Source organism: Coregonus lavaretus, assembly GCF_964263955.1.
Source record: "Coregonus lavaretus genome assembly, contig: HAP1_SCAFFOLD_241, whole genome shotgun sequence".
NCBI classification, from domain to species: Eukaryota; Metazoa; Chordata; class Actinopteri; order Salmoniformes; family Salmonidae; genus Coregonus; species Coregonus lavaretus.
This window is the reverse complement of record NW_028158987.1, coordinates 89,030-101,570: the sequence shown is the minus strand read 5'-3', so window position 1 is coordinate 101,570 and position 12,541 is coordinate 89,030. Positions and strand designations below refer to the sequence as shown.

Sequence of the window (12,541 nt, the reverse complement as noted above, 5' to 3'; positions counted from 1 at the left end):
GAAATACAATTTGATTTCATTTGAAGCTCATGCGCAGAAATACGTCATTGGGTCTAATGGTCGTCTTGTGCTGAACTGCACATGTGCAGGCCGTCAAATCAAAGGCACTTTTTCGATATAAAGTTGTTTATGACTAACATGAAAATGTGTCCGTTTGTTAAACTACTTAAGACAGAACATTTTAATAATAATAATAATAATAATAATAATAATAATAAATAATTTTCAAAATTAACAACTAAGGAAGTCATTTTTACCTCTCATTGACTTCTTAAACCCCAAACCCTGGCCTGGTTTGCTTCATATGCGTTCCCAGAAGACATTTTCTACATCAGCAGTTGTCCCAAAGTGCTTATATAGAAACCCAGTCAAAACCCCAAACAACAAGCAATGCAGATGTAGAAGCACGGTGGCTAGGAAAAACTCCCTAGAAAAGCAGGAACCTAGGAAGAAACCTAGAGAGGAACCAGGCTCTGAGGGGTGGCCAGTCCTCTTCTGGCTGTGCTGGGGGGAGATTATAAGGTCAGATCATTCTTCAAGATTTTCAAATGTTCATAGATGACCAGCAGGGTCAGATAATAATCACTGTGGTTACAGAGGGTGCAACACGTCAGCACCTCAGGAGTAAATGTCAGTTGGCTTTTCATAGCCGAGCATTCAGAGGTCGAGACAGCAGGTGTGGTAGAGAGCAGGTTCGGGACAAGGTCGCACGTCCGGTGAGCAGGTCAGAGTTCCATATCCGCAGGCAGACCAGTAGAAACTGGATCAGCAGCATGACAAGGTATCACGTCCGGTGGAGCATGTATCGATACTGATAGGATCGAAAGAAAGGGAGCGCTGGTCTCGGATCAGTTTTCTCCATTCAAATCTTTCCTTAACATTATAATTAGTTCACAATACTGATGACAGATCAGCTCCTAGAGAGATATTACCACCTACGGCTGCAAATATTGAGGCGGCTTATTCTAAATCACAGATTTGGCACATCATTGTTCACATGTTAGGCTACACATCATGAAATATATTGAGAGAAATTACAGACAGTAGTCTCCAAGTAGCAAAATAGAACTCAATTGATTGAACATGAAATGTATTTCAATTTGATTGAAATAGGCCTATAGCCTACTGTTTATATTTTAATGCAGTTATCTTGGTTTTCATATGAAGCATCATTTTATACGTCACTTGTTTGCATCAATTGCAAAGACATTTGCAACTTTGTATTTGTAGTCAACTTTGTTCGGAATTTATCTGAGGTCACAGAGAGACGGATGAACCATGTGATTCTATGTTTAGCGGAGATCTGCTGTGTATAAAGTGACGTGGGAGGGCAAAAAAAGCATCTAACGACGCACTTGGCTGTTCTACAAGTGGTCTGAGGCAGGTGTTAGAATACGAGCGTTTTCAAGTGCAACGTTAATAACGATGGTTTTGGGAAACAGCTCAGAGATTTAACAATGCTTCTACGAAGGTTCTAACGATGAACTTAGCCTTAAGATGCCAGGCCCTGGACAAAAACATCTGCTAAATTCAAAGGTAAATGTTTTATATACAGATCTCATATTACTGGATAATTTTTTTTTAAAATTTTTTAATATTGATGTTACAAATGTATCATGTTCTTTATAAAAAATTTAGTTATTTGTTACATTTGATTGTGTAAAACCTAGCAGTACTACTTATTTCTCTGAGAGTGAGGCAGATGTACATTCAAGAATTAGTTGTCACTGTGTTAACCACAAGCAACATGCTGTATCTCTGTTTAGGGGTTAGTGGTCTAAAATGAGTCTGTCTGGGGAGAGAGATGACCAATTTTCTACTCTGAGACGCTTTGTGGATATGGGCCCAGATCTCAAAATATTGTTTTAAAAAACAACGAAATTTTGTTTTACATAATAATTAAAAATTAAAAAATAATATTACTAATGTAAGCCACTGTAAAGACTTGGTTTAGTTTATTGTGTTGCTCTGCTCATGTCCGCGTTCTGGAACTATCCGCGTCCCCGTACAGAACTGTCCGCGTCCACGTACGGTTTGGCGCCAAGCATATTGTCCAGTTACGCGCAGAGTGGTCTGAGTTGATCTTGGGGAACAACAACGGAGTTCGTTACAGTGTTGAGACACCGAAGTTTATTGTTCAATTTGCCTTTTTGCGTAATGGTCAGTGACAGTATGAGTGTAGCCAGATCCTTTTCACTCGCTATTCTTGTTTAATTGTGTGGTTCACCGGATTCGTCATCATCCTCGTGGGACAGACGAACGACCTGCTAGCTAGCCAAGCTAGTCGGTACAGCTAGCTAAGCTAGCTACTCTACCAGCAGCATCCTAGTTATCCTAGCTACCACTACATCATCACCGGCTGCCTGCATTTCTTGTGGACCGATGGAGCTCCCTGGTTGTTTCTTCCACCTGTTAAATACCGTGGAGGGCTTCTCCCTCTCTCGTTGATGGATGCTGGCTACCTACCATCCCTCTGTCCGGTTCTCCTCTTCACTAGATGGACGGTAACTTTAGTGTTTAATCCCTCTGTGTCCAAGGACTGAACTTTTGAATATTATTTTCGGGGCGCCTCAAGTGACATTTTTTACAACGTTTATTTCTGATAAAATTAGTTAATTGCATCCGCCATGGAGCCCAGTTTCATAATATTACCTTCTGTCCCTGGTTATGATGTAATTGCGAAAAAACAAGCCTTATTTTAGGGCATTTTTCACCCTACCAGCTCCTATTAGTTCTATTGAGCTCCGTGACACCGACTCGCCTTCAGAACGTTCTATTCCCAGCCCATTGTTCTGCGTCACAATGCCAGCTTCACTATTGTTATCAATGAGACCTGCCTGAATTAACCCTGTAGGTTTACCTCAGGTAACTGATTATTACCAAGGTTACAGCTACTTGGTGAGCGTTAACCCTGTAGGTTTACCTCAGGTAACTTATTATTACCAAGGTTACGGCTACTTGGTGAGCGTTAACCCTGTAGGTTTACCTCAGGTAACTTATTATTAACAAGGTTACGGCTACTTGGTGAGCGTTAACCCTGTAGGTTTACCTCAGGTAACTTATTATTACCAAGGTTACTGCTACTTGGTGAGCGCTAACCCTGTAGGTTTACCTCAGGTAAGTTATTATTAACAAGGTTACGGCTACTTGGTAAGCGTTAACCCTGTAAGTTTACCTCAGGTAACTTATTATTACCAAGGTTACTGTTACTTGGTGAGCGCTAACCCTGTAGGTTTACCTCAGGTAAGTTATTATTAACAAGGTTACGGTTACTTGGTGAGCGTTAACCCTGTAGGTTTACCTCAGGTAACTTATTATAACCAAGGTTACTGTTACTTGGTGAGCGCTAACCCTGTAGGTTTACCTCAGGTAAGTTATTATTGACAAGGTTACGGTTACTTGGTGAGCGCGCTCACTGTTAACCTGAGTACATGTTGTGGTGAGCCACATTCTAAGAGGTGTTGTCTAGCGCAAAGTGAGAAAATAAGAGGCGATGGCTGGCTGATAGCCATCAAACGTTAAACATTTTCTGGTCATGGTTAACCATATTTGTTTTAAGAAAAAAGTGTACAATCTAAACAAAACGCATGTCCCTGTCCTCTTTTTCAAGATGTGGCAGATTTAAACAGCCAGAATACATTTTAAAATTAAGAAATAACAATTTTTCTGATGACTTGTTGTTTCTAAATGGCTGCTGGGTAATTTGATATGCATCGAAATCTTCTTTCATAGGCATCAAATTGAGCGAATGCTGCACAGGTTCACTGAGTTGCAAACCAAATGGGTATAATGGGGTGATTGTTGTCTAATCTGGTGGTCTAGCTAATGGATTTGTAGATCTGACACAGTTGCTACCTCAGATTATGAGCCTAGCAAGTGTCATATAGCTCAGTTGGTAGAGCATGGCGCTTGCAACGCCAGGGTTGTGGGTTCATTTCCCACGGGGGGCCAGTATGAAAATGTATGCACTCACTAACTGTAAGTCGCTCTGGATAAGAGCGTCTGCTAAATATGTAAAAATGTAAAAAATGTAATGAATCAGTTATGTAGTACCCACAGATGGCCAAAGGGAGGCGCAAGAGTGCTATAAACCCATACAGTTTTTTGCCATAAAAACCCTAAACCTAACAATCAATCAAATGTATTTATAAAGCCCTTTTTACACCAGCAGATGTAACAAAGTGCTATACAGAAACTCTTACCCTACTTATAACCTATTTTAGCCGTAACCCTAACCCCTAATTCTAGGGTAGGGTAGCCTAGAACACTTTTAGAAACTATTTTAGTAATAATATTATCTTAGTAAATACAATTATAGTATTAAATAGCGTTTTGATTATTTTGTTGTTATTTTATTGTATGTATAATTGCAAGACAGAACACTTGATAAATAAGACACATTTGTTTTATTTTTAAATGTGGTTTGAATTGGGTGACCTATTAACCTCTGTGTGAAAGTCCAGCAATTGGCTTGGGGCAGGTTTGAGACTGATCTAATACACTTTATTTCTCAGCTGCCTCACCAATGTCTGTACGTGAATTAATAACTTTTAATTGCTAAATATTTCCAATAGATGGCAGCATAAGACCACGAAGCATCAGTTATAGGCTACAAGCAGCAATATGATTGACATAAAATAGCATGCAACCAAATACTATATGTCCCATGATTTTCTAAAATGGTCACTCATTACTTTAGTTAGCTATATATCTCGTATTAGGCCTGTGATGCTTTTGGAAGAGCAATTAAATGGTGACTATAGCAGGTGTTGAACCCCTGGTAAATAATCACTAGTCAGATGCTCCAACCTCAACCCTAGTATACATGCATTTTTAAATATCTAATATTGCCATTACATTTTTTTACATTTTAGTCTACGCTCTTATCCAGAGTGATTTACAGTAAGTGAGTGCATACATTAATTTTTTATTTTTTGTTTTTACTAGCGCCCCGTGGGAAATGAACCCACAACCCTGGCGTTGCAAACGCCATGCTCTATCAACTGAGCTACATCCCTGCCGGCCATTCCCTCCCCTACCCTTGACCAATTGTGCGCCGCCCCATGGGTCTCCCGGTCGCGGCCGGCTACGACAGAGCCTGGATTTGAACCAGGATCTCTAGTGGCAAAGCTAGCACTGTGATGCAGTGCCTTAGACCACTGCGCCACTCAGGAGTACAACCTCGGAATAGATAAAACAAGAGTGCGTCTTCCAGCCCGCCAATAAATTACATCTTGCAACCCTTGCGGTTTGCAAATGTACCTCAACATGCCCCTCGCTTGTGCTAGAAGGCAGAGTGCTCGCTGCTGGTTGATGAATCTGACAATGAATGTACTAGGAAAATACGTTTTTCGCGACCAGAGGTGACTAAATTAATGTTCAGGCTTATTGATAATCGTTATAGTAATGAAGTATAATTTCAAAACATGAGCATAAAAACAGCTAATAATAAACATGAATCATCATTATATTATTTCACGGTAATGTGTTAAATGCTTTTTCAGTCGTTCCTCTTGCGTTAGCAGTGTGGAAAGGGACAGTAAAAAGCGTGTGCAGGAGTTTTCCTGTGAGGGGGAGTGGTGGTGTATCCAGAGAAAAAACTAAACAAACCTTCTGAAATGTCTTTCATGGTCTTATGCTGCCATCTATTGGAATTATTTAGCAACTGCAGTAGTACTGAATAAAGTATATCCTTACTAAAGTAGTAATTACTCAGAATTTCAAAATAGGACATTTTCTAGTTCATTTACCACTTTCAACCATAACATAACAATTTATAGCATAACAAACAATGAAACTGACATAAACCAAAAACACCATACATTTAGTTAACAATATATATATATATATATATATATACTATTTATTTAGATGGGTGACATTATCTGCCAAAGTAACACCACTGTAGATAAAGAAGAGCTCTCCAGTAGGTGTACCACAACTTTCAAAGATCATTTTCTCAAAAGTGAGGTTACAAGTTGATCATCTTTCAAAGTAGAATTACTTTCCCATTGTTCCTCAACTGTAGTGTATGATAAACCTTTTTCTAGCTGGGTCTCTACTTTTATCCAATGTAAAAAACACCATTTCAAATGTTGCTACATAAGACCGAATCGAGCCGGTTGGTCACATTTGACTGTGTAAAACCTAGCAGTGCTACTTATTTCTCTGATAGTGAGGCAGATATATTATTACTGTGTAAAACCTAGCAGTACTACTTATTTCTCTGAGAGTGAGGCAGATATATTATTACTGTGTAAAACCTAGCAGTACTACTTATTTATCTGAGAGTGAGGCAGATATATTATTACTGTGTAAAACCTAGCAGTACTACTTATTTCTCTGAGAGTGAGGCAGATATATAGCATTTTACACAAAAACATGATTATTTGTCTCTCTGAAATGAAACCATCAAGTGATAGATTTTAAACAAATACATGTCTGTCATTGAACAACCCCATACCATGACTAGATGGTGAAAAAACACACCAATCTCTTTCATAATTTCTTTAAACTATAAAAGCTAATTTACAAACATTTCTGAAAATGGATATATAGCGTTTTGGAATGAAACTCTTGTTTTCCCATCTGAGTTCAGAGTAGATGAGAGACGTAATGTTTGTCTCTGTTGTGTTGAAGCCCAATCAAGCAGGAGAGACCAGCCTCCCCTGTACCCAGCTGTGTGTCCATGAAGAGTGACTGGTCTATGGTTCGACCTGAACACTTTAGAGAGGGAGACTTTTCTAGTGAACAAAGGTAAGAAGAACTCATGGGTCATGGTCTGTGAGTTAAACAACACTGTCTCTAGTCATTTCTCATCTCCCATTTTACCATTTATTTTTGTTGTTTTCATAATCCATATGCTAAACCTTTTTTCCATTTTCATAGTCCTTAAACAATATTAAACAAACACTACATTCCCTCCCTGTGTGTGTGTGTGTGTGTGTGTGTGTGTGTGTGTGTGTGTGTGTGTGTGTGTGTGTGTGTGTGTGTGTGAGTGTGAGTGTGTGTGCACTCCCTGGATGAGGAGATGTAATCTGATGTTTTGTCCACAGAAACCAACAGGAGAGATCAGAGTCAGAGATACTCAGTGGTCAGTCTTCCCAGAGTCATCAAACAGACCTGGCCTCCATATTCAGTGTATGTGGTCCTGTTATGTACATTTGTTTTTGTTTACCTCAAGTAAAGTTGATCTGTCAATCATTCATTAATGTGTTCATGAGAAAGCATTTAGTCTCTTGCTTAACTTATATACTTGATTTATTTCAGTTGCTTGAAGAGAATATTATGACATTTGTGAAGAACGAGCTGAAGAGGTTCAAGAGGATTCTTAGTCCAGAACTCCCAGAAGGCTTTGAGAGTCAGAAGCAGGATAAGGAAGTGGTGGATGCTGAAGATGAGAAGCAGGAGAGCAGTGCCAGAGAGGGGGCTCTGAAGATCACACTGCACGTCCTGAGGAAAATGAACCAGAAGGAGCTTGCTGACACACTGGAGAAAAGTAAGAGCTGTCTGCCTCATGTTGAATGCTGTTTTAGAACATTTAAAAGCTGTAGCTAAAGTACAGCTAAAGTAGCTGTGTAACTCAAAGATATTGTAGCAGCCTTAACGCAACCCCTAGTGACCTCATCAAGTAGCAGCAAGGATGTGTTGTGTTGATTAATTGAGAGAGAGAGAGAAGAGAGAGAGAGAGAGAGAGAGAGAGAGAGAGAGAGAGAGAGAGAGAGAGAGAGAGAGAGAGAGAGAGAGAGAGAGAGAGAGAGAGAGAGAGAGATAATACCAATAATAATATAATCAGTCACACTAGTCTGTAATGCATTATGAAAACATTTACACATTTATACAGTAAGAGTACAGAGTATACAGTAAAAGTAAGAGCTGTCTGCCTCATGTTGAAAAAAAAAATTTAAAAGCTGTAGCTAAAGTACAGCTAAAGTAGCTGTGTAACTCAGTGATATTTTAGCAGCCTTAACACAACACCTAGTGACCTCATCAAGTAGCAGCAGGGATGTGTTGTGTTGTGTTGTGTTGAAGAGAGAGAGAGAGAGAGAGAGAGAGAGAGAGAGAGAGAGAGAGAGAGAGAGAGAGAGAGAACATTAATAATACCATCAATAATACCAATAATTATATAATCAGTCACACCAGTGTGTAATGCATTATGAAAACATTTACAGATTTATACAGACAGTTAAGGGAATAAATTATTATAATGTACAACTTTATAACACAGTCCAACAATACTGTAGGCATTAAAACAGACGTAATATTAATATCCTCTGTGTTATTTCTTCATTCAGATGAGCTTGCTGTGATTTGCCAACGTGAACTCAAATCTAATCTAAAGAAGAAGTTTCAATGTGTATTTGAGGGGATCGCTAAACAAGGAAACCCAACACTTCTCAATAAGATCTACACAGAGCTCTACATCACAGAGGGTGGAACAGGAGAGGTCAATAATGAACATGAGCTGAGACAGATTGAGACAACAACCAGGAAACAAGCAAGACCAGAGACTGCAATCAAATGTAACGACATCTTCAAACCCTTAACTGGACAAGACAAACTTATCAGAACTGTGCTGACAAAGGGAGTCGCTGGCATAGGAAAAACAGTCTCTGTGCAGAAGTTCATTCTGGACTGGGCTGAAGGAAAAGCAAATCAGGATGTCCAATTTGTATTTTCATTCCCTTTTCGGGAGCTGAATTTGATGAAAGCTGAAAAACACACTTTCATTGAACTTCTCAATCACTTCTCAAAGGAAACCAAAGAATCAAGAATCTCCAACTACGACAAGTACAAAGTTCTGTTCATCTTTGATGGTCTGGATGAGTGCCGACTGCCCTTAGACTTCCAGAAGAACAAGATTTGTTTTGACGTCACAGAGTCAACCTCAGTGGATGTTCTACTGACAAATCTCATCAAGGGAAATCTGCTTCCCTCTGCTCTCCTCTGGATAACTACCCGACCTGCAGCAGCCAATCAGATCCCTTCAGGGTGTGTTGACCAGGTGACAGAGGTACGAGGGTTCAATGACCCACAGAAGGAGGAGTACTTCAGGAAGAGATTCAGTGATGAGGACCTGGCCAGCAGAATCATCTCACACATAAAGACATCAAGGAGCCTCCACATCATATGCCACATTCCAGTCTTCTGTTGGATTTCTGCAACAGTCCTTGAACACATGCTGAAACATAAGAGAGAAGAGATGCCAAAGACTATCACTGAGATGTACACACACCTTGTGGAGTTTCATACCAAACAGAAGAATGAAAAGTATCTTGGGAAAGAAGAGACAGGTCCACACTGGAATAAAGAGAGCATTCTGTCACTGGGAAAACTGGCTTTTCAACAGCTTGTGAAGGGCAATCTGATTTTCTATGAAGAAGACCTGAAAGAGGCTGGCATTGATGTCAATGAAGCCTCAGTGTACTCAGGATTGTGCACACAGCTCTTTAAAGAGGAATGTGGGCTGTACCAGGACAAGGTGTACTGCTTCGTGCATCTGAGCATTCAGGAGTTTCTGGCTGCTGTATATGTGTTCCTCTCATTCATCAACAACAATGAGAATCTAATGGCCAAACCTCAATCAACGTCCAGTAACTTTTCTGTGAGGATCAGACACAAGCGTAAAGTTACCTTCTACAAGAGTGCTGTGGATAAAGCCTTACAAAGTGAGACAGGAAACCTGGACCTTTTCCTCCGCTTCCTTCTGGGCCTCTCACTGGAGTCCAATCAGAAGCACTTACAAGGTCTACTGACAAAGACAAGAAGCAGCTCACAGAGCCATGAAGAAACAGTCAAGTACATCAAGGAGAAGATCAGGGAGAATCCCTCTCCAGAGAGGTGCATCAATCTGTTCCACTGTCTGAATGAACTGAATGACCATTCTCTAGTGGAGGAGATCAAAAGCTACCTGAGATCAGGAAGTCTCTCAGAAGAAGAACTGTCACCTGCACAGTGGTCAGCTCTGGTCTTTGTGTTGCTGACTTCAGAAAAGGAGCTGGATGTGTTTGACCTGAAGAAATACACCAGATCAGAGGAAGGTCTTCTGAGGCTGCTGCCAGTGGTCAAAGCCTCCAGAGCTGCTCTGTGAGTACATAAAATGACATTTAAGTACTAATCATCAGGAAGGAATATTCAGTTTAGAGACATGTGTATTATTGAATAACATATTGAATCAATGCATTGATGTTCACATTAGTCTAACAATATGACCATACAATTCTAGGAGACGGAAGATGAATCTATAAGTTGTTTAAGAGAATATACCAAATGCATCTGCCATTGTCCTTCTACACTACTGGTGTTAAATTAACAGTTTGTGAAATCATGATGATCTCTTTGCAGGCTGTCAGGCTGTGGAGTCACAGAGGAAGGCTGTGCTTCTCTGGTCTCAGCTCTGAAGTCAAACCCCTCACACCTGAGAGAGCTGGATCTGAGTAACAATGACCTGAAGGATTCAGGAGTGAAGCTGCTCTCTGCTGGACTGGGGAATCCCCACTGTAAACTGGAGACTCTGAGGTCAGTATTCCTGTAGTTGGTCAACAAGTGATAACTGTTCACCAGATCCACATGTGTTTACCAGGCACACATAGTCCACACCATATGTGTTTGGACAGTGAAGCTTACAGTTTTAAATTTAGCTTTTAGATACAATGTTTCATATTATGCAACAGTACAGAATGTCACCTTTTATTTAAAGATTTTCATACATATACAATGAGGGAAAAAAGTATTTGATCCCCTGCTGATTTTGTACATTTGCCCACTGACAAAGAAATTATCAGTCTATAATTTTAATGGTAGGTTTATTTGAACAGTGAGAGACAGAATAACAACAAAAAAATCCAGAAAAACGCATGTCAAAAATGTTATAAATTGATTTGCATTTTAATGAGGGAAATAAGTATTTGACCCCCTCTCAATCAGAAAGATTTCTGGCTTCCAGGTGTCTTTTATACAGGTAACGAGCTGAGATTAGGAGCACACTCTTAAAGGGAGTTCTCCTAATCTCAGTTTGTTACCTGTATAAAAGACACCTGTCCACAGAAGCAATCAATCAATCAGATTCCAAACTCTCCACCATGGCCAAGACCAAAGAGCTCTCCAAGGATGTCAGGGACAAGATTGTAGACCTACACAAGGCTGGAATGGGCTACAAGACCATCGCCAAGCAGCTTGGTGAGAAGTTGACAACAGTTGGTGCGATTATTCGCAAATGGAAGAAACACAAAAGAACTGTCAATCTCCCTTGGCCTGGGGCTCCATGCAAGATCTCACCTCGTGGAGTTGCAATGATCATGAGAACAGTGAGGAATCAGCCCAGAACTACACGTGAGGATCTTGTCAATGATCTCAAGGCAAAAAAATTGGTAACACACTACGCCGTGAAGGACTGAAATCCTGCAGTGCCCGCAAGGTCCCCCTGCTCAAGAAAGCACATATACAGTGGGGGAAAAAAGTATTTAGTCAGCCACCAATTGTGCAAGTTCTCCCACTTAAAAAGATGAGAGAGGCCTGTAATTTTCATCATAGGTACACGTCAACTATGACAGACAAATTGAGAAAAGAAAAAACCAGAAAATCACATTGTAGGATTTTTTATGAATTTATTTGCAAATTATGGTGGAAAATAAGTATTTGGTCACCTACAAACAAGCAAGATTTCTGGCTCTCACAGACCTGTAACTTCTTCTTTAAGAGGCTACTCTGTCCTCCACTCGTTCCCTGTATTAATGGCACCTGTTTGAACTTGTTATCAGTATAAAAGACACCTGTCCACAACCTCAAACAGTCACACTCCAAACTCCACTATGGCCAAGACCAAAGAGCTGTCAAAGGACACCAGAAACAAAATTGTAGACCTGCACCAGGCTGGGAAGACTGAATCTGCAATAGGTAAGCAGCTTGGTTTGAAGAAATCAACTGTGGGAGCAATTATTAGGAAATGGAAGTGTCAGCTTCCTGCTTCTCCTGTTTGTCTCCGGGCCTCTAGAGGTCAGCTGTGTTCCCCTCTGCCTTAGTTCTTCCTCGTGTGTCCTCATTAGTTTGATCCAGGTCACCTGTGCCTTGTTTGCCCTTTAGTATTTTAGCTGTGTGTTTTCCCCTTGTTTCTCACTTGGTTATTGCGTCCTGACTATGTGTCTCCTGCTGTTAAGCTGTTCGAAGTTATCTTTAGTTTGTTTTTCTCCCCTCGTGGAGTTGTTTTGTTTTGCCTCCTGTTTTGGAACATTAAATCAACTTACCTGGAGTATTGCCTTGGGTGTTTCATTTGGGTCCTACAACACCTCCTCTGTGGCTAAGGGGTAGTACCCCCAGCTTTCCACATCTGAGACCGGAGTTCTAGCCCGGCTTGTGACAGAATAACCAAGTCCCTCATGGACCCAGAAACACTCAGTTCCCAGGACCTGTTGGCGGTGATCACTCGACATGAGGCTTCTTTCCAGCGCCATGAAGCCGTTCTCAGCCGACAAGAGGAGCTGATGGCTAGTCATTCTCAACTCCTGGCCGAAATGATGAGTTCCCTCCGCCAGCTCTTTGAACG

General features: G+C 40.6%; 1 protein-coding gene and 1 long non-coding RNA gene across 2 annotated transcripts in view; one reads left to right on the top strand and one right to left on the bottom strand.

Annotated features, from left to right (window-relative positions):
• The window catches only part of LOC311123404, a 192,264-nt gene that overhangs the window by 138,292 nt on the left and 41,431 nt on the right, over positions 1–12,541 (bottom strand). The window lies entirely within an intron of this gene.
• LOC311123386 (NACHT, LRR and PYD domains-containing protein 3-like) overlaps positions 7,434–12,541 on the top strand; it is a 44,711-nt gene continuing 39,603 nt past the window's right edge. The window contains exons 1-3 of the mRNA XM_084197656.1: positions 7,434–7,498; positions 8,295–10,086; positions 10,345–10,510. Coding sequence (XP_084053782.1) covers positions 7,462–7,498; positions 8,295–10,086; positions 10,345–10,510 — 1,995 coding nt within the window. The 5' untranslated portion in view covers positions 7,434–7,461. The remainder of the gene's footprint in view (positions 7,499–8,294; positions 10,087–10,344; positions 10,511–12,541) is intronic.